The 23,021-nt window shown below is 42.4% G+C and overlaps 1 protein-coding gene across 1 annotated transcript; it reads right to left on the minus strand.

The window, feature by feature from the left end:
- Positions 1-11,662: 11,662 nt before the first annotated feature.
- LOC119240311 (olfactory receptor 7A5-like) lies at positions 11,663-12,595 on the minus strand (the record flags this gene model as incomplete). Its single annotated transcript, XM_037504667.2, has 1 exon — positions 11,663-12,595. A coding segment is annotated over one exon (933 nt), but the record flags the coding sequence as incomplete, so codon positions are not given.
- Positions 12,596-23,021: the final 10,426 nt, after the last annotated feature.

Genomic DNA, 23,021 nt, shown 5'->3' on the forward strand with positions numbered 1-23,021 from the left:
GGCCAAGAATGCCCAGAAGAGGAGGGGCTGCAGCGAGGCCTCTTCTGAGAGCCCCAGGAGGGTGAACGCTGTGGCGTGGGTTTGGTTTCCCGGCGCCAGGTCGCTGGTGAGCCTGGGGCATGGAGACAGAAGTGATGTCAACTTAACCACAGCAGAGCAATCACGGAATGAGTTTAAATGGGGTGAATTTATTTTAAAACATTCAGTTAATGAATTTCATGTTATCGAGCCAGTGCCTCTTATCTGATGCTGAAAATAATTAGCCATTGGATCATCTAATACAAGCATTTTTCCAAGTCAAAATTTTCTTTGAAAATTTCCTGAGTTCTTCTTTTAAATACATTGGACTAATTATATTATCCAAGTATTGTTGGAATCATGAAGAAAAAGCAGTGAGACTGACTGAAAAATCCAGTCCTAGCGCCTCCCTGATGGCCTAGGGTTTAACTCTCAGCACTATGCAACATCCTGGGTTCAATCCCCAGCCAGGGAGCTACCCACATGGTGCAGCAGACCTCTCCTTTTCACCAGCTGCTCCCCTGCAGTGTATTTCAGTAGATCTGACTGTCCTGCTCCACACTATGTATGCTGTGAGTCCTCTTACCCCCACATCTCCAGCCTGTACCCCAGTTGTTCTATGCATACATAATAAGTAAATAAATCCTTTAAAAAAAAAAAGGAAAAAGAAAAATCCTAGTTCCAAACAAGTTTTCTTCTAAGTATATATATGGTCTTGGTAAATAATATTTCATATGGTGATTATTTTGTTAAGGAAAGTAATGCAGTTGGATGAAGAGGTGGATTCTAGAGGAAACGTGATAATCACTTCCGATTATGAGTCTTTGAACAAAATTTTGAAGTCAACAGGATTCTTTTATATAAAGGAGACAACACATGGTAACAATATATGCATGAGGACATTGGGCTTGGGGACATAGCCAGTGTTCCTGGCATAGTGACAGAACCAGAAGTAGGGATGTGACAGGAGGGGCACTCCAGGTAGGGGGTGAGATGAGAGGTTGGCAGGAGGCCCTAACATCCTGCTGCCATGTGAAGTTCCTGCCTGTCACATTGTGCATTTGCTGATCTTCTAGTGTGTAGGTTGTGTTACATGTGCTGTGCCAAACTGTAATGTCTTTCCCTCACATTTCATCTAAATTCCGAATGCTAGATTGTAGAAGACAGCTTCATTCGGACAGATGTCCAATCTGTGTTTCTCTTTACCTGTAATAAGGATTATTTCCCTTATTTCAGCCACACACACTGATCCACTTTTGGGGCATTTTGTCCTGTGCATTGAAGCACAGCTGAGAATTGTAAATCACTGAGGACAACGAAAATAAGAAGTGTTTACTTTTCAAAGAATCAGCACTCCAGAAATGTTGTAAAGAAAGTTGTTATTTACCTCTGCATTTTAACACACTGGATACCTAAACACGCAGAAACTTGCCCTGTATCCTTATTTATTTATTCATTTATTTTTTTGTAACTGAGGTAGTATTGGGGAACCCCCACCAGATATTGCCACCATAGTGCACCCACACCCACTCACCCATATTCCACCACTGCAGACCATTGTGCTTCTATCTCTCTTTGTTCTTCCCCTCTCCCCGGGATGCCCCCTTTGTGTCTCAGCTCTGTAGTCAGCCATCAAGGGTTAGTTTTTCATGTTGTATTAATCTGTTAATTCATTTACTTTATATTCCACATATTAGTCACACCATCTTTTTGCTTTTTCATGACTTATTTCACCTAACATTATTATTTCAAGCTCCGTTCATGTTGCCACAAGTGGCATGAGTTCATCTTTTACATTGCTGTGTGGTAATCCATTGTGTGTATACACTACATCATCTTGCTCTATTCACATGTTAGGATGTTTCAACTATAAAAACAGTGCTGCATGCAATAAACATGGCAGAGCAAGTTTCTTTCCAATTACTTTTTTGAATATTGTAGACAGATGCCTAGGAGTGGAATGACTGGGTCAAAAGGCAGTTCCATGTTTTCTGCTTGAGACACGTCCTCACTGCTCTCTGTAAAGGCTGGACCAGGCTGCACTCCCACCCGCGGTGAGTGTGGCCCACTGCCCTGCATGTGAACAGCATCCCGTCAGGGTCAGTTCCTTTGTACCATCTGCTTCTTGGCAGGCCCCAGTTACCCTCAACTCTCACTGGACTAAGCTGATTGGGAGATAAATGAGTAGATGATGAATACAACTAGAGTTTAATAGTAACAGTAACAGGGTCTCACAATAAGTTTGGTGATGTATCAGTGACAATAAGTTTGGTGATTTATCAGAAATCTGCCATAGGAAATTTAATTCTTGTTTATATCGATGAACTTTATGATAAAATTGGTTTTGTGATATATCATTTCTCTTAAAGTTGCAATTTCCAGGAATATATCCATGATATTAAGTGAGAAATTAATGTTTCCATTATACTCTGACACCTCACCATGATTTCCTTTAGTTGGGAATAGTAGATAAATACATATTGCATGAGCTAGATGAAGAGTATGGTCTCACAAAAAATAATGACAAGTTGAGAAAGACAGACAGGGAAATACTTGTGGAGAACACGCAAGAGGGATTTCCATATCCTGAGACTCACACCATTAGGGGATCAGACCTGGGTTTACATGAATGAAGTAGAATAAAAAAAGTAAAGCCCACAGGAAAATGTCCAAGTGCATTGTCTGAACATACTGTGGCCATTGATTAACAGTTCTCGTCCATCAGTTGTGTGTACCTGTGTATGTGTGTGTGTCATTTCTGTATGTATGTATGGGTAGGTAAGCTTCATCACAGAGTAAAGGCAGGTCTGACTTTAGGCCACAGTAAGAAGAATCTGGCTTCATTGCATACAGGAGAGAAGTATTTGAAAGGTCAGTTCTTGCTAATGAGGAAAGACCATGTGAGTGAGGCCCCGACTGAAGAGCCAGGCCGTGTGGAGAACAGTTACCTTGGACACCAGGGCCCCCAGGCCAACTGACCTGCTGTCACTCCACTCACTTGTAATGGGGTTGCTTTTTCATGTCGCAAGGAAGTCATTGCCTATAGAAATACCAGAGAGCGCCTAAATATGTGTTTTCCAGAGGAGACACCTAGAATGGTCAGCAAGCGCATGAGGAAGAGCTCAGAATCACTCACCAGGGAAATGCAAACCCAAACCAGGAGCTGTCACCTCACAGCTGCTGACAGAGCTCCCAGGGAGATGACCAAAGGTCAGCACTGGGGTGGGGCGCAGAGAGCCCTGGGGTGCTGTCAGTGGCTAATACACTGCTTCAGGCACAGTGGGTAAGAGAACAGAGGTGCTCAAAATAGCAAAGTGAGACTCCCCTGTTACAAAAGCCATGAAAACAGGACATCATAAAGCTCTCGACATCCCCTTGTTTATCGAGCCAAAATTTAGAAGTAACTTGCAAGTCCATCAGTGGAGGAATATAGAAAATAATGTGTACACGTATAGATATAAAATACATAGGCCTTATATTCATATAGGATGGCCCTTAATTGTCCAAATAAATATACATGGATTATGTAAAACATATAATGTGTAATACACACACAGGATATTGTGTTACTATAATACACATTCTATGTAATAAAATATCTATATAATAAACTATCCAGTCAAGAGAAGGAAGGACACCCTGCCTTGTGTGACAACCTGAGCACCTAAGAATGTTCTGCTATGTGACAGAAGTCAGAGAACTAGACATACTGCATATCACTTCCGTGTGCGCTCCTAAAACAGATTTACATTTGTTACCTGAAGCGGGGGATTTTGGAAGAAGTTGTTTCAGGATACAAACTTGAAGCTGGAGGATGAATAAGGTTCTGGAATCTACTGCATAGTGCCATAGTCAACAGTACTTTCTTACAACTTTCTAAGTTGTCGAGAGATTATCGCTGAATCATTTTGTGACAAAACTAAATATTCATTGTGTGTGTGGATGGAGGTGTTCACTAGTGCTACAGTGATAATCGTATTGCAAAATGTAAATATATCAAATCAACATGTTTTTCTCCAACTTACACACTGTTTCAATTCCATTAAATCCCAGTGAAAATATGACAGATGAAATCTCAAAAGTGAGGAGACAGAGTAGGAGGAAAAGCAGATGTGACATGAACACAAGGTGTATAATAGGTTATTACTACTAAGAATGCAAGAAAACAGCCGATGTTTAAAATACATAATGGGACACAATAGGATCTACCGAGCCCCACACAAAATTGAAAACCTTCAACATTTTGTCCAACAATCTCCACATATGTGGGGGAATTGAGTGCAAAACACTTATTTTGAAAAACTCCAATTCTGTTTGAATATTTGAGTCACAAACCAGAATAAAAAATCCGAACCTGTACATCAATGAACACTAAGAATGAGCACAATTTATAATTGAAAAAAGCAAAATTCTAACAAGCAAAACTGCAGATTTGCCAGTACTAGAGTGGTTGCAAAGGAAAACTCTTCAGTCTCCCCGAACTGACATTCAAGAAAAAGGATGACTTCTGTGAGCACCTGCTATGAGGGAACACTACACACTGTTCCTCTCCTCAGCTGCTCTGTGAGGTCATCTGCCCCCATTACCCTGGATCTCTCCAACACAGACGCCCTGATCATCACCCCATCACCCCGTCATCCCCTTCGCGTTAAACTTATTTCCTGCTGCCTCAACTCCAGACCTTCTTGGCTGTGTCCTAACTTTGCTCGAACCACGTTAAGCCTCCCACTCCCCCTTCAGTCTCATCCTAACAGATTTTCCTTCCTGTCTCTTCACTGTCAGCACCATCTCTGTATTGTTGAGAGCAGTGGGCAGTTTTGAGTCACAAAATAAGTAAATTAATTATAAATTGACGAGTCAGTCAAGCAAGAGAACAGGGGAACCTCTTGTCCCTGGGCCTGGTTTGGTCTCTGTGACCTGAGGCAGAACTTCTCAGTTTGCATATTCCCTGGATCTGTCACAAGTGCCTGCTGGGCTCTGAGACTCACCTGGGTGGGGGCTGTGAGGGGGGCTTCTCCATGTACCGTCTGAGTCCCTCCTGGACACTTGAGGATGGATCTGGGCTGTGTCCCAGACAGGATCTCAGGAGGGCGCCAAGGGCTGGTCCCTGGGCAGAGGTCGGGCTCCACAGACAGGAATCATGTCCTCTCCGGTCCCGGGTTGGACAGTCTGAGGGACCGAGGGAGACAGGGTATTTACCGCCCTCCACGCGGTCTCATTAGCCACACCTCACTCTCCTGCTCCAAGCTCTGAGCTCATGATTTCCCTGTGGACACTGGACTGGACAGAAGGAAAGTTCCTTAATGATTCTCTGATCCCGAGAGACTAGATTAGATGTCAAGTGCATCCAGTTTTGGTTACTCCTTTATCATGAACTCCTGCACCTTCCAGAGCTGTTGCCACCCAGCACCTTATTCTCACTCTGTGTTCAAGTTTTCCAAATGTCTGTGCCTAAGGAACCCATCTTGATTTGATGCCCTTGATCATCAAGGCACAAATATTTTGGGGGCACAGACCCCCCCATATGCCCAATAGTGCTGTTCCACTCTAATTAAGCAGAGAACTGAGTTCCTTTATACAAAACCTTAGACACCACACTCCTTGTTGTCATGGCACTCTTGCAAAAGCAAATGGGAATTTTTTGTTTTTGTTTTTATTGTGATGTGACTGCAGCCGCCTTATGTTTGAAACTCCAGAAGGAAACGCCTGTGTTCCTAAACAGCTAATACGCAGGGCCAAAGAGCAAAGATTTTTGTAACTGCCAACTCACTCTGAAGCCCGTGCACCTCCTCAGCCCCCCAAAGAGTAAGCAAGTGTCCTGCTTAGCAGCACAGGGAAGTGCTAACATGCTGTACCGCTGGCAACAGGGGGCACTGCCCACTCCTGACACTGGGCATCAAAATCCTCACAGGTCACCATCGTCATCCCGAGCAGCAGTTGTCTGAGCAACCTGTAAATTGTGCCCAGACTTCACTGCCAGAGCAGGGTCCATGACAGCCCCAGTGAGCAGGAGCAGGCGTGACAATGAACTCCATGACAACGAACTCCAAGTGAGGGTCTCCAGTTGCTTTTGGAGCAGCCTGAGGAAGGGCTTGTAGTGACCTGTGACGGACTCGTCTCAGTACTGAAAATTATTCTTTTGGAGACGATCGATTTTCCTTCACTTTTCTGTCCTTAATGTCCACTTCGTTGCCACACAACTCAACAGGGATATTTTCACACCCCGTACCAGGTCTCTATGCAAGTTAGGCACGTTCTGGGAAATAACTCGATGTTACATCAGACAGTCTAATGGCACACGGGTTTGCACCAATAGCCTCTCTCCGTCCACCAGATGTGTCCTAACCAGCGGGGTACCTCATGTTGAACTTGGCACGTCTCTGTGGGTGTGGAACAGGAGAGGAAGGACCTCAACACCTAGGTTCTTTATGTGTCTTTATTTGTCAGAATTATGCTGTGCAAATACATCCTCCCCCTTCAGTAGTCTGAGTGAGTGTCACCGGGCTGTTTTCATGAACCGTAAGGCAGCATTTTGGTTGATATAGTCCAAATTATTTATGTTCTCCTTTGTTCCCCTTGCTGCTGGAATGAATCCACAAACACACCTGAAATTTATATTCTAGAGTGTGTGGCCCAAGTTTTCTTCTACGTGTATTATAGTTGGAGGTCTTACATCAAAGACTTTTATTTATTTTGAATTGAATTTTGTGTGTTTTGAGATAGAGAAATCTAGTTTCATTCTTTTGCTTGTGTGCCCCGTTTTCCCAATATCATTTCCTGAGAGGTTTTCCTTGTTCCAGTGTACCTTCTTGGCTCAAATTTGTAGATTAAATGTTCCTATAAATCTGGTTTTATTCTGGGGTCTTGTTTCTATCCCACTGGTCTCTGTGTCTGATAAAATTCCGGTACCATTTTAATTATCCAGTATTTTTTTAATTATTATAACTTTATAATACAGTTTGAAGTCTGGTATTGTAATAATGAAGTTTTCCCTTTTTTGTCAGTTTCTTTGCTTTCCAGGGTCTTTTGTGGTTCTGTATGAATTTCAGTAATGTATATTTTTTTTTAATTAATAAATTTTATTTTATATTCCCATACAATTGCAATCCCCCCATTCTGACCCCAATCCCTCCCTCCCGCCCCCCACCCCCAAAAAGTGTCTCTGGTTCATAGTTTTTGTTGATTTTGATTTTCACTTTCTTATAGTTATTCATTTTCCTGGTCCCTTATTTAAGTTTTCTAGATCCCTGCTATGAGTGAGACCATCCGGTATTTTTCTTTTTCTTTCTGGCTTATTTCACTGAGCATGATCCCTTCCAGCGTCATCCATGTTGCTGCAAATTGCATGTGTTTATCTTTTTTGAATGCTGAGTAATATTCCATGGTATATATGTACCACATCTTCTTGATCCAGTCATCTATTTTTGGGCATTTGGGTTGTTTCCAAAGCTTAGCTATTGTAAACAGTGCTGCTATAAACATAGGGGTGCAGGTGCTCTTTGGAATTGATGTTTCTGTGTCCTTTGGGTAAATACCTAGGAGTGGAATTGCTGGATCCTATGGAAGCTCTATGTTTAGTAGGTCCAGAAATCTCCACACAGCTCTCCATAGTGGTTGGACCAGTTTGCACTCCCACCAACAGTGCAGGAGAGTTCCTTTTTCTCCACACCCTCGCCAACATTTGTTGTTGCTAGTTTTTTTAATATGTGCCATTCTCACTGGTGTAAGATGGTATCTCATGGTAGTTTTGATTTGCATTTCCCTGATTGCAAGTGATGTTGAACATTTTTTCATATGCCTGTTGGCCATTCGCATTTCCTCTTCAGAGAAGTTTCTTTTTAGTTCCTGATGAGACTCAACAACAACAAAGAAAATAATCCAGTAATGTATATTTTATATTTTAAAGCGTGTCATTGATAATTCCATGTGATTGTGTTGACTCTGTGTAGTGCTTTGTGGAGGATGGTCATTGTGGCCACATTGATTCTTCCAGCCCATGAGCAAGAAATAACTTTCCATTTCTTTGTGTCTTTTTGTATCTCTTTTGACAGAGTCTTATAGTTTTCTTTATTCAGGCCCTTTTCATTCTTTGTTAAGTTTACTAACTGGGTATTTAACTTTTATTTGTTTGGGTGTGATTGTAAGAGGGATCATTTTCTTGATTTTTTTCTCATCTAACTCATTGTTTATATATAGGAAGGCAGCTGATTTTTTTTTTTTTGATTATTGATTTATTTATACAAGCACTGGGTATAGTCAGAAGCTCGGGAGGGTGAGAGGCTTCACCAGAGCCATAGCGGGGAACAGAACAGGCAGAGTGACGAAATACACTGCTGAGGGAAGCAGCAGGTGTGACAGGAGAGGTCTGCTGCGCCATGTGGGACCTTCCTGGGCTGGCCGGGGATCGAACCAGTGCTGCAGAGGCTGAGGGCAGCTTCATAGCCCAGTGCTCAACCGCTGTGGAAAGGCAGCTGATTTTGTTTGTGTTTATATCTTGCCACTTAAACTGCACTGGTTTATTGTTTCAGTTAGATCCAACATCCATGTAGCCTGAAAACCCTAAAAACTGGACATAAATGGAACTCATCCTACAATAATCAACACTATTTCAGACACTTATTTCTTAAAACATCCATCTGAATATTGGTTTATTATTCCCACAATATTATACACAAGAAAACAGACTTCGGACCATCTTTTTTAAAAATAATTTAAGAAAGCCGTTGAAGCTTGTGCAATCTTTTGTGTTTTATGTATAAAATGCCATACAGTATGGATGCCCAATTTCTTATAGCTCCTCTCATTCACTATTTATACATTTTATTTTATACTATAAAATAAGTTTATTATTCACTTTGAAACATAAGTTAATTTTAATGCAAAGCTATTTATTAAATGAGACACTCCCATTAAATTCTTTTCCATTTCTTTGAGTTTGGCTTTCAATTTTTTAAATTGAAGTAACCTTACATTATAACATTATATAAAAATCAGGTGCATGATTATAATCAACATGTATATGCGGCCTTATTCACTGCTAAAATTTCAAATTTATCTTTCATTATACCATTTCCCTCTGATTCTGATTTAACCCCCATTCTCACATGTTTCTGTTAGCCACTAATTGTTCTTACATAGTCCAAAAGTTTATTTTATTTTATTGACATGACTTGCTTATTTGTTTTCTTTATCACATATGAGTGAAATCACATGTCATTTGACTTTCTCTGTTTGGCTTATTTCAGTAAAAATTCTGTTGTTATCCTCTGTTGCTGCAAATGGTGCAATTTCATCTTTTAATATCTAAATTGTATTCCATTATCTACATATACCACCTCTTGTGTCCATTTGTCCATCAGTGGACACTTGGATAATTTCTGCCTCTTGACTATTGTAAATTCCACTGCAGTGAACATGGGTGGCGCACACCTCTTTGAATTAGTGGTTTTTGTGTGTATTTTACAATTACATACTCAGAAGTGAGACAATTGGATCATAGGGAACTTATATTCTTCAGTTTTTGAGGAATTTCCATACTGCTTCCAGAATAGATGCACAAGTTTACATTCCACCAACATTACGTAAGTGTTTCCTCTTCTGGTCTGAGACCCTGTGAGCTCAGTGACCAGTCCAGGAATGGAAACCTCCAGCCTCTACGAGAGTTAAGAAATCAGAGTTTTCAGGCAGAGCCCAGATGGCTTCATAATGGATCCCAGAGCAGAGGAAGGACAGTGGGACAGAGAACACACCACTCCTTTGTAAAGTATCAATCAGGCTTGTAGCATTTGCAACTCAGGTCTAGTGGTTGTGGTGGTCATTGCCTGTGGAAAATGCCTGTGCCAAGCTGTGCAATGGGCAAACAGCCCACATAGGTGCCCTCTTCATAGCCAGGCCAGCTGAGTCCAGACATGGAACCCTGTGCACTAGACCCAGCTCTAGTCACCAGGAGATTCAGTCCATGGCGGGAGGTACCAGAGGAAGGTCAGGAGGGAGGTGAAGACACTGAAGACCAAAGGAGCTTGCCATGGAAAGGGAGGGGAGGAGGTGGAGGTGACAGAGTTCACTTCTCAACAAACTCAGACAACACTTAAGTCCCAGACTCCCCACTGCCCACCTCACCCCAAGGTAAACTAGAAGAGAAACAATCAAACTGACCCCCGGAACCTCAGCTGTACACCTGGAAATGAGTGACATCAATACTTAGAAATCAAGGAACATCTGAGTGCAGGAAGGAAAAACAGTAGCAGAACAGAAGTTCTGGCTCATAAATACAGGAGAGAGAAGCAGAGGAGTCTCAGTGACGTGGAGCAACAACAATGAATACACCCGTGAGTTATGGGAGGTGACTCAGGGCAGACGGGCAGCTGCAAGACCTTAGAGAGAAGATAAAGAACCAGAGAGTCTTCACCAAAGAGATGGAAAATATTAGGACACATAAAAGTGTCTGAATGTAAATGAACACAAATATAGAAAATGTTTTAAGTAGAATTAAACTGGCAAACAAAATAACTTGAGAAATAGAGGATCCAAATGTATAAATCACCCAATAAGGAAAACAGAAATGAGACAAGGACACAGGAAAAATAAGGCAACACTACAAACAATGTCAAACTCCATTAGAAGTGGAAACATAGGGATAGTGGATGAAGGGAGAAGGGAGGAGTTTCGCCTTTCAAAAAAAATCATAGCTGATAATTTTCCAAACCTAGAGATTGAAATAACCGTGAATATTCTGGAAGTAGCGATAACACCCAAACTTCAAAGTGAAAATGACCTACCCTTGACACCCCACTATTTAAATTATTAAAAATCAGAAAAAAAGAAAAAAATTTACAGGATGCGTGAATAAAAGAGGATTTGCAAAGGCATCCAACGGAGGCTTCCTCAGATTTTTTTCCCCAGTCACCCTCCAGGACAGGAGAGGAAGGAAGTGCTCATAATCCTAAACACAAGGACTTCCCGCCAAGAACACTCCACCCTGCAGTACTATTCAAATATGAATGTGAATAAAAGCTTCCCCAGACAGAGAAGTCCATGGAGTTGATCACTGTCACATCTGCCTGCCTGACACTAAGCGGACAAGAGTTCTTCTACAAGAAAGAAGAAAATGAAAAAACCCTGAGCAAAATGACATGAACAGGAATATTATGGGTCAACAACAAAGCATCAAAAGGAAGAAAGTGAAGGACAGAATTAGGTACAACTGAGTATTAGCCCTGGACACTCATGGATACTATGATATGACAAGAGTTTTCTCTAGATAATTCATAAGTTGCTTGTTTTTACCCGAAACAGATGTACATATTTTTCGTTCGTATATTGTAAGAACCCAGTTTATTATTATTGTAAGTACCCAATTTTTTGTACTTATTTTGCAAGTACCCAATTTTCTGTTTTAAACATTTTACTAAAGAAAACGTCATTCAGACTATGCTTTACTTAATACTGACCCCAGTTTTCAGACCAGTTAAACATAATTAGGGAAATACAGAAGACGTATTTATAATGTAAAAAAAACTGATATCAAGCTCAATACATAAGACAAACAGATCATCTGTGACTAAGTGATGACAGGATCATGACTTAGTCCGTGGACTGTGAGCCCTGCTGCTCCCGACCAGACAATCTGAGGAAGTGGCCCCCGTCACGTTGGGGTTGCTCTGCAGCTGAAGAGCCTCACCAGGGCCTGCTTTATGTCCTGGTTTCTGAGACTGTAGATGAAGGGGTTCAGCATGGGGGTGACCACCGTGTACATCACCGAGGCGATTGCACTGTCCCTGGAGTCATGGGTAGCAGCAGAACTGAGGTACACGCCGAGCGCCGTCCCGTAGAACAGGGAGACCACGCAGAGGTGAGACCCGCAGGTGGAGAAGGCTTTGTACCTGCCGCTCGCTGAGGAGATTTTCAAAACAGAGGACACAATCTTAGAGTAAGAGTAAAGGATGCCACTGAGAGGAATGGCCCCCAGAATCCCCGCTGCTAAATATATCACCAGCTCATTGAGGAAGGTGTCAGAACAGGCAAGCTGGATCACCTGGTCCAGTTCACAGAAGAAGTGAGGGATTTGCAGCTGTGAGCAGAAGGACAGGCGCAAAACCAGTAAGCTGTGTAACAGAGAATGCAGAAGACTTAACACCCAGGATGCAAGAAGCAGGAGGCCACAGAACTGGGGGTTCATGATGACCATGTAGTGCAGGGGATGGCAGATGGCCACAAACCGGTCGTAGGCCATGGCTGTCAAGAGGAAGGTGTCCAGTCCTCCAAAGAATATGTAGAAAAACATCTGGCTGAGGCAGCCCGCGTAGGTTATGGCTTTCGTCTGTGTCTGGATGTTCAGCAGCATCTTGGGGACGGTGGTGGAGGTGAAGCCGATGTCGGCAAAGGACAGGTTGGAGAGGAAGAAGTACATGGGGGTGTGCAGGTGGGGGTCCGTGACGATGGCCAGGATGATGAGGAGATTCCCAGTGACCGTGACCAAGTACATGGCCAAGAATGCCCAGAAGAGGAGGGGCTGCAGCGAGGCCTCTTCTGAGAGCCCCAGGAGGGTGAACGCTGTGGGGTGGGTTTGGTTTCCTGGCGCCAGGTCGCTGGTGAGCCTGGGGGATGGAGACAGAAGTGATGTCAACTTAACCACAGCAGAGCAATCACGGAATGAGTTTAAATGGGGTGATTTCATTTTAAATACATTCAGTGAATCAATTTCATGTTACTGAGCTAGTGCCTTTTCCCTGTTGCTGAAAATGATTAGCCATGGGTACACCTAAAAAAGTATTTTTCCAAGTCAAAATTTTCTTTGAAAATTTCCTGAGTTCTTCTTTTAAATATGTTTGACCAATTATATTATCCAAATATTGTTGGGATCATGGAGAAAAAGCAGTGAGATCGACTTTGAAATATCCTAGCTCTGGGGCCCCCCTGGTGGCCTAGGGGTCAGGTCTCAAGGCTTCCACCGGGACAGTCTCTGTTCGATCCCCGGCCAGGGAGCTGACCCTGGTGCAGACCTCTCCTGATTTGCCAACTGCTTCCCTCAGGAGTGTCCTTCAGTAGATCGGCCTGTCCTGCTTCCCACTCATGGCTCTAGCGAGTCTTCTCACTCCCTGCACCTCTGGCCTACACTCCAGTTCTATGTGCACGTAATTAATGAACTAATTTTTTTTCGCGGAAAGATGAAAAAGGAAAATCCTAGCCCCAAACAAGTTTCCTTCTAAGTATGTGTGTGGTCTCGGTAAATAATATTTCATATGGTGGTTATTATTGTTAAGTAAAATAATACAGTTGGATGAAGAGGTGGATTCTAGAGGAAACTTGATAATCACTTCCGATTATGAGAATTTGAACAAAAAAATCTGAAGTCAATGGGATTTTTTTATATGAAGGTCATATCATGTGGCAACAATATATCCACAAGAAGAAAATTTGGGTTTGGGGAAATAGCCAGGAAAAGATGTCAGTACAGGAGCCTTCCTGGCACAGTTACAGAACCAGAAGTAGGGGTGTGACAGGAGGGGGCGCTCCAGGTTGGGGGTGAGATGAGAGAGGTTGGCAGGACGTCCTGACTTCCTGAGGCCTTGGAAGCTCCTGCACATGACATTGTACATTTGCTGATCTTCTAGTGTGTAGACTGTGTTACATGTGCTGTGCCTAAGTGTGTGTATTATGTATCACATATATAAATTATCTGTAATTGAATCCCTCAATAAACTATAATTTGTTTCTCTCCCATTTCATCTAAATTCTGAATGCTGGATTATAGAGGACATCTTTAACTTTGGGATAGATGTCTAATCTTCCTCTACTTCTCATCAGGATTGTTCTCCTTATTTCTGCTGCACACACTTTCTGATCCACACTTAGGGCATTTTGTCCTGTGCCTTGAGGCAGAGCTGACAACTGGAAATCGCTATGGACAGCGAAAATGGGGAGTGTTTTGCTTTGCAAAGAATCAGCTGTGCAGAATTGTTGTAAAGAAAGTTGCTATTTTCATCTGCCTTTTAAAACACTGGATACCTAAACAAACAGAACCTTGGCCATTGTCTCCTTATTTATTTATTCATTTTTTGTAACCGAGGTAATATCGGGGTACCCCCAGCAGGTATTGCCACCATAGTGTGCCCACACCCACTCACCCATATTCACCACCCCAGGCCATTGTGCCTCCCCCCCGCCTTGTTCTTCCCCTTCCCCCAGCCTCCCCCTTTGGTGTCTCAGCTCTGTAGTCAACTGTCAAGGGTTAGGCCCAGCTTGTCTTAATCTGTTAATTTAGTTACTTTATATTCCACATGATCAGTCACACCATCTGATATTTATCTTTCCCATGAATTATTTCAGCTAGCATCATGATTTCAAGCTCCATCCATGTTGCCACAAATGGCATAGGTTTGTCTTTTTGATTGCTGAGTAGTATTCCATTGTGTGTATATACTACATCTTCTTGATCTATTCATATGTTAGGATGTTTCAATGATAATAAATAGTGCTGCAATAAATATGGGAGTGCAAGTTTTTTTCAAACTATTTTTTTGAATTTTGTGGACAGATGCCTAAGAGTGGAATTACTGGGTCAAATGGCAGATCCATGTTTACTGTTCAAGACACGTCCTCACTGCTCTCTGTGAGGGCTGGACCAGGCTGCACTCCCACCCGCAGTAATGTAGCCCACTGCCCTGCGTGTGAACAGCATCCTGTCAGGGTCACTACCTTTGCACCGTCTGCTTCTTGGTAGACCCCAGTTACCCTCAACTCTGACTGGAAAAAGCTGATTGGGAGATAAATGAGTAGATGATGAATACAAATAGAGTTTAATAGTAACACTGACAGGGTCTCACAACAAATTTGGTGATGTATCTATGACCAGAAATCTGCCATAGGAAATTTAATTCTTGTTTACATCGATGAACTTATGATAAAATTGGTTTTGTGATATATCATTTCTCTTAAAGTTGCGGTCTCCAAGAATATATCCATGACATTAAGTGAGAAATTAATGTTTTCACTGTACTCTGACACCTCACCCTGATTTCCTTTAGTTGGGAATAGTAGATAAATAAATACATATTGCATGAGCTAGATGAAGATTATGGTCTCACAAAAATAATGACAAGTTGAGAAAGACAGACAGGGAAATGCTAAAATAGTTTGGAGAACACGCAAGAGGAATTTTCATATCCTGAGACTCACATCCACTAGGGGGTCAGACCTGGGTTTGCATGAATGAAGTAGAATAGAACAAGTAAAGCCCGCAGGAAAATGTCTGAGTGCATTGTCTGAACACACCGTGGACATTGATTAACAGTTCTCGTCCATCAGTTGTGTGTACCTGTTACGTATGTGTGTGATTTCTGTGTGTGTGCGTGGGTAGGTGAGCTTCATCACAGAGTAAAGACAGGTCAGACTTTTGGCCACAGTAAGAAGAATCTGGCATCATTGCAAACTGAGAGACGTATTTAAAAGGTCAGTTCTTGCTAATGAGGGAGAGACCATGTGAGTGAGGCCCCAACTGAAGAGCCAGGCCGGGTGGAGAACAGTTCCTTGGACACCAGGGCCCCCAGGCCAACTGACCCTCTGTCACTCCACTCGCCTGTAATGGGGTTGACAGTGGGCTCCTGATCTGAGTGTTGTTTTTGCACCTGTTCCCCCTTATGTGACCACACGCTGTTACATGATGCAGTAGTGTGTGAGATTGTCCCTTCTCTGGTTTTTCATTTTTGTGGAGTTGATTCTTTTCTTTTTCTTGGACTTTTATATGCATACAAGAGCTGAGGTACAGGCCAGAGATGGGGAGAGAGAGGACTCACCAGATGCAGAGTGGAGAGCAGAACAGGCGGAGCTGCTGAAATACACTGCTGAGGGGAGGAGCAGCAGGAGAGACAGGAGAGGTCTGCCACGCCATGTGGGTTTCTCCCTGGCCGGCCGGGAATTGAACTTGGGAATCGAACTCATGCTGCAAAGGCTGCAGATTGCTTCATAGTGGTGTGCTTAACCCCTTGCGACACCAGGGAGGCCCTTAGACTTTGGGTTTTGATCTCTCTTTGACACAAATAAATTGGTCCTTGTTTTGCTCCTCGTCCAACAAGCAGTGGCCTCCCCAGACAATATTCCATAAAATCCTGCTTGTGCCCCAACGGTCTGTCCCTTTCCTCCGTGTTGTTTATTCCTGAGACCATCATATCCCACAAGTGCTATTCCTTGTGCTCAACCCTCTCTGTCATGTAACATCCACATGAGCAGGTATGTCAGCTAGTTTCCCCACTTTTGTTATTTGATTTTATAGAGACAATGTCAAGGAATTTAATTCATAAAATAAATGAAACACCAGGAAAAATAAAGTCTGGTTAAATAGAGTGGGATCAGCATGAATGCATTAAGCACAATGGAGCACAAATCTATGACCTTGTGACATATGTGACATGAACACAAGGTGTATAATAGTTTATTACTACTAAGAATGCAAGAAATCAGCCGATGTTTAAAATACATAGTGGGACACAATAGGATCTACCGAGCCCCACACAAAATTGAAAACCTTCAACATTTTGTCCAACAATCTCCACATATGTGGGGAAATTGAGTGCAAAACACTTATTTTGAAAAACTCCAATTCTGTTTGAATATTTGAGTCACAAACCAGAATAAAAAATCCGAACCTGTACATCAATGAACACTAAGAATGAGCACAATTTATAATTGAAAAAAGCAAAATTCTAACAAGCAAAACTATGCAGATTGGCCAGCACTAGAGTGGTTGCAAAGGAAAACTCTTCAGTCTCCTCCAACTGACATTCAAGAAAAAGGATGTCTTCTGTGAGCACCTGCTGTGAGGGAACACTACACACTGTTCCTCTCCTCAGCTGCTCTGTGAGGTCATCCGCCCACATTACTCTGGATCTCTCCAACACAGATGCCCTGATCATCACCTTTCACTCCCATCACCCCCTTCATATTTAATACTTTATTTCCTGCTGCCTCAACTCCAGACCTTCTTGGCTGGGTCCTAACGTTGCTGGAACCACGTTAAGCCTCCCACTCCCCCTTCAGTCTCATCCTAACAGATTTTCCTTCCTGTCTCTTCACTGTCAGCACCATCTCTGTATTGTTGAGAGCAGTGGACAGTTTTGAGTCACAAATTAAATAAATTAATTATAAAGTGACGAGTCAGTCAAGCAAGAGAACAAGGGAACCTCTTGTCCCTGAGCCTGGTTTGATCTCTGTGACCTGAGGCAGAACTTCTCAGTTTGCTTTTTCCCTGGATCTGTCCCAAGTGCCTGCTGGGCTCTGAGACTCACCTGGGTGGGGGCTGTGAGGGGGGCTTCTCCATGGAGCGTCTGAGTCCCTCCTGGACGCTTGAGGATGGATCTGGGCTGTGTCACAGACAGGATCTCAGGAGGGCGCCAAGGGCTGGTCTCTGGGCAGAGGTCGGGCTCCACAGACAGGAATCATGTCCTCTCAGGTCCCGGGTTGGACAGTCTGAGGGACCGAGGGAGACAGGGTATTTACCGCCCTCCACGCGGTCTCATTAGCCACACCTCACTCTCCTGCTCCAAGCTCTGAGCTCATGATTTCCCTGTGGACACTGCACTGGACAAAGGAAAGTTTCTTAATGATTCTCTGATCCTGAGAGACTAGGTTAGATGTCAAGTGCATCCAGTTTTTGTTACTCTTTTTTCATGAACTCCCGCACCTTCCAGTTCTGTGACCATCCAGCACCTTATTCTCACTCTGTGTTCAAGTTTTCCAAATGTCTGTGCCTGAGGAGCCCGTCTTGGCTTGATGCCCTGGATCATCAAGGCACAAATGTGGTACAAGCACATACCCCTGAATATGTCCAGTAGTGCTATTCCTCTCTCGTAAAACAGAACCAAGATCCTCTATATAAAACCTTAGCGGGCCTCCCCAGTGGCGCAGCGGTTGAGCGCTGGGTTGCAAAGCTCCTCGCGGCCTCTGCGGCGCCAGTTCGATCCCCGGCTGCTCCCCGGCCACCGGAAGAGGGTCCCACATGGCGCGCAGACCTCTCCTGCCGCCCGCTGCTCCCCTCAGCAGTGTACTTCGGTCCTTCTGCCTGCTCTGCTCCCCGCTCTGGCTCTGGTGAATTCTCTCACCCTCCTGCGCTTCTGACTGTACCCAGTGCATGTATAAACAAACAAACAAACAAATAAATAAATAAAACCTTAGCAACCACACTCCTTGTTGTCATGGCACTTTTGCAAAAGCAAATAGGAATTTCTTTTTTGTTTTTATTGTGACGTGAGTGTAGCAGCCTTATGTTTGAATCTCCAGAAGGAAACGACTGTGTTCCTAACCAGCTGATATGCAGGTCTAAAGAGCAAAGATTTTTGTAGCGGCCACACTCACTCTGAAGCCCGTGCACCTCCTCGGCCCCCCAAAGAGTAGGCAGGTGTCCTGCTTAGCAGCACAGGGAAGTGCTAACTTGCTGTGCCACTGCCAGCACTGGGGGCTGCCCACAAATTCCACTCCTGACAGTGGGTGTCACCATCCTCACAGGTCACCATCCTCATCCCCAGCAGCAGTTGTCTGAGCAACCTCTAAATCATGCCCAGACTTCCCTGCCAAAGCAGGGTCCGTGACAGCCCCTGGTGAGGCAGGAGCAGGCATGACAGCGAACTCCAGTGAGGGTCTCCCTTTGCTTTTCCAGCAGCCAGAGGAACGACTTGTAGTTCCTTTTCATGGACTCCTGTCAGTACTGAAAGTTCTTCTTTTGGAAGACAATCGATTTTCCTTATCTTTTCTGTCCTCAATGTCCACTTTATTGCCACAAAACACAGTAGGGATGTTTTTACACCCCTACCAGGTCTCTGTGCAAGTCAGGCACGCTTTTGAAAATAACTTGTTACGTCTGACAATCTAACGGCTCACTCGCTTGGACTAATATCCTCTCTCCGTCCACCAGACGTCTCCCAACCAGCCGAGTAGCTCATGTTGAACTTGACACCTCTCCGTGGGTGTGGAACAGGAGAGGATGGACGTCAGCCCACCAGGTTCTTTGTATGACTTTGTCAGAATTATGCTGTGCAAATATATATCCTCCCTTTAGGAGGATGTCTTAGTGTTGTAGTGATGTTTTCTTTTACTGTACAGAGTCGTTTTGGTAGCTATAGTCCCAATTATTTATATTTGCTTTTATTTCCCTTGCTGCTGCAGATGAATCCACAAACACATCTGAAATTTATATTGTAGAGTGTTTTGTCCATGTTTTCTTCTATGTGTGTTATGGTTTGGGGTCTTACATGAAAGACTTTTATGTTCATTTTGAATTGTTTTTTGTGTGTTTGGAGATGGACTCATCTAGTTTCATGCTTCTGCATGTGTGTCCAGTTTTCCCAATACCATTTCCTGAAGAGGCTTCTTGCTCCAGTGTATGTTCCTGGATCCTATTTTGTTGAGTAACTGTTCCTATAAGTCTGGTTTGTTTCTGGGTCTTGATTCTATCCCATTGTTCCAGACCATTTTAATCATCCAGTATTGTTTTACTTATTATAGCTTTATAGCATAGTTTGAAGTCTGGTTTAAGTCTGGTTTAATAATGACGTTTTGTCTTTTTGGTCAGATTTGCTTTGCTGTCCAGGGTCTTTTGTGGTTCTATATGAATTTCAGTAATGTATGTTTTATTCCTTAAAGTGTGTCACTGACAATTCCATGTGATTGTATTGACTCTGTGTAATGCTTTGTGTGGGATGTTCATTGTGGCCACATTGATTCTTCCAATCCATGAACAAGAAATAACTATACATTTCTTCGTGTCTTTTTGTATCACTTTTGACAGTCTTATAGTTTTCTTTATACAGGCCCTCCACATCCTTTGTTAAATTTACTAACTAGGTATTTAACTTTGATTTATCTTGATTTGATTGTAAGTGAGATCACTTTCTTGATTTGTTTCTCACGTAACTCATTGTTTATATATAGGAAGGGAGCTGATTTTGTTCGTGTTTATATCTTGCCACCTTAACTGAACTGGTTTATTATATCGTTAGATCCATATCCAGGTATGCTGAAAACCCTAAAAACTGGACATAAATGGAACTCATCCTAAAATAATAACCACTATTTACAAGCACTTGTCTCAAAACACTCATGTGAATATTGGTTTATTATTCCCACACTATTAGACAAGAGAAAACTGACTTAGGGCCATCTTTTAAAAAATAATTTAAGAAAGATATTCAATCTTTGTAACCTAATGTGTATTATGTATAAAGGGACCCATGTAGTATATGTGCCTAATTTTTTATGGCTATTCCAATTCAGTAATTTCACATTTTATTTTATACTGCAAAATAACTTTATAATTCACTTTGAAACATAAGTTAATTTTAATATAAAGCTATTTATTGAAGGAGACACTTTCCATTTCCTTTGAGTTTAGCTTTCAATTTATTACACTGAAGTAACCTTGCATTATAACATTATATACATTTCAGATATGCATGATTATTAATCAACATAGGTATATGCAACATTTAGTTCACTGCTCAAAGTTCAAATTTGGGCCTCTCCTGGTGGTGCAGGTGGTTGAGCACAGCACTGTGAAGCTGACCACAGCCTAGCAGTGCCGGTTTGATGCCGGCTGGCCAGCGAGGGTCCCACATGGTGCAGCAGACCTCTCCTGTCTTGCCCGCTGCTCCCCTCAGCAGTGTATTTCGTAGTCTGCCTGTTCTGCTCCCCATTCTGTCTCTGGTGAATCCACTCACCCTCCCACGCATCTGGCCTGTACCCTGGTTCTTGCATAAATAAATTGAAAAAATATGTGTTTTTTAAAAAAAGTTTAAATTTATCTTTCATTATACCATTGTCCTCAGTTTCTGATTTAAACACCTCCCTTACCCCATCTTTCTGTTAGCCATTAATTTTTCTTATTTTGTTTTATTCACATGATCTGTTTGTTTCCTTTATCACACCTGAGTGAAATCATGGTATTTGACTTTCTCTGCTTGGCTTATTTCAGTAAGGATAATTCTGTTGTTTCCCTTCTGTTGTTGCAAATGGCACAATGTCATCTTTTTAATATATAAATAAATACTTTTCCATTATCTACACATACCACATCATTAAGGCCATTTGTTGATCAGTGGATTCTTGGATAGTTTCTGCCTCTTGACTATTGTTAATTCCACTGCAGTGAACATGGGTGACACACACCTCTTTGAATAGTAGATTTTGTGTATATTTTCCACCTACATAATCAGAAGTAGACAATTGGGTTATAGGGAACTCTTATTCCTCCATTTTTGAGGAATTTCCATACTGCTTCCAGAACAGATGCACAAGTATCCCTTCCACCAAAATTACATAAGTGTTTCCACTTCCGGCAGGGGCCCTGTGAGCTCCAGTCACCAGGAGACTCAATCCATGGCAGGAACAACTATAGGGAGGTGGGGAGAGAAGTTCCGACAACTGAAGACCAATTGGAGCTGCTGCGGACAGAGGGGAGGAGATGGAGGTGAGAGAGTTCACATCTCAACAAACTGAGACAAATCTTAAGCCCCAGACTCCCCATTGCCCACCAAGGTGAACTAGAAGAGAAACAATCAAACTGACCCCCAGCACCCCAGCTATACGCCTGGAAATGAGGTGACATCAATACTTAGAAATCAAGGAACATCCGAGCATAAGAAGGGAAAAAAGTAGCAGAACAGAAGTTCTGGCTCATAAATACAGGAGAGAGAAGCAGAGGAGTCTCAGCGATGTGGAGCAACAACTTTGAATACACCCGTGAGTTATGAGAGGTGACTCAGGGCAGACACACAGCTGCGAGACCTTAGAAAGTAGATAAAAGAACCGGAGGGTCTTCACCAAAGAGATGGACAATATTAAGACACACACAGTGTTTGACTGTAAATGAACACAATATAGAAAATGTTTTAAATACAATTAAACTGGCAAACAAATTTACTTCAGAAATAGAGGATCCAAATAGATAAATCACCCAGTTAGGAAAACCGAGAGAAATGATTCAAGGAGTCAGGAAAAATAAGGAAATGCTACAAACAATGTCAGACTCAATTAGAAGTGGAAACGTAAGTATAGAGGATAATCCAGAAGGTGAAGAAAGAAGCGAGGAGGGATGCTTTTCCAAAAATTCATGGCTGAGAATTATCCAACCTAAAGAATGAAATAAGCAGGAATGTCCAGGATGTAGAGATGACACCCGAATTTCACATTGAAAATGACCTACACCTGACACCGCACTGTTAAATTATAAAAAAATCACGAAAAACAGAAGAAATTACAGGAGGCCTGAGTAAAAGATAATTTGCAAAGGCCCCAAATTAGGCTCTCCTCTGATTTTCCCCTGTCCATCTCCAGGAAAGAAGAGGAATGAATGCAAGGACTTCCAGCCAAGAATACTGTATCCTGCAGAATTATTCAAATATAAATGTTCAATAAAAACTTCCCAGACAGAGAAGCCAATGGAGTTTATCACTGTCTGGGCTGCCTGCCTGACAATAAAAGCTGACAAGAGTTCTTCTGTAAGGAAGAAAAACTGAGCCTTAGCTCACAAAGCCCTGAGCAAAATGACATGAACAGAAATATTACGGGTCTACACAAAATCACCGAAGGAATGGAAGTAAAGGACAGAAATCAGGGACAGCTGAATATTGATCCTGAACACGCAGGGATACTGTGATATGACGAGATTTTTCTGGAGATCATCAGTAAGTTGCTTGTTTTTACCTGACACAGTTGTACATATTTTTCCTCCATTTGTTTTTATTATTTTGTAAATGCCAACTTTTTGTTTTAAACATTTTCCTAAAGAAAAATTCAAGTACACTATGCCTTTGTTACTACTGACTCCAGTATTCAGAGCAGTAAAAAATAATTAAGGAAATACAGAAAGCATATTTATAATGTATAAAAAAACTGATATCAAACTCTGTACATAAGACAAACACAGATTATCTCTGACTAACTTAGGACAGGATCATGACTTAGTCCATGGAATATGAGCCCTGCTGCTCCCGACCAGACAATCTGAGGGTAGAAAC

This window comes from Talpa occidentalis, unplaced genomic scaffold, assembly GCF_014898055.3.
Source record: "Talpa occidentalis isolate TD23 unplaced genomic scaffold, MPIMG_talOcc4v2.1 talOcc4.12, whole genome shotgun sequence".
NCBI classification, from domain to species: domain Eukaryota; kingdom Metazoa; phylum Chordata; class Mammalia; order Eulipotyphla; family Talpidae; genus Talpa; species Talpa occidentalis.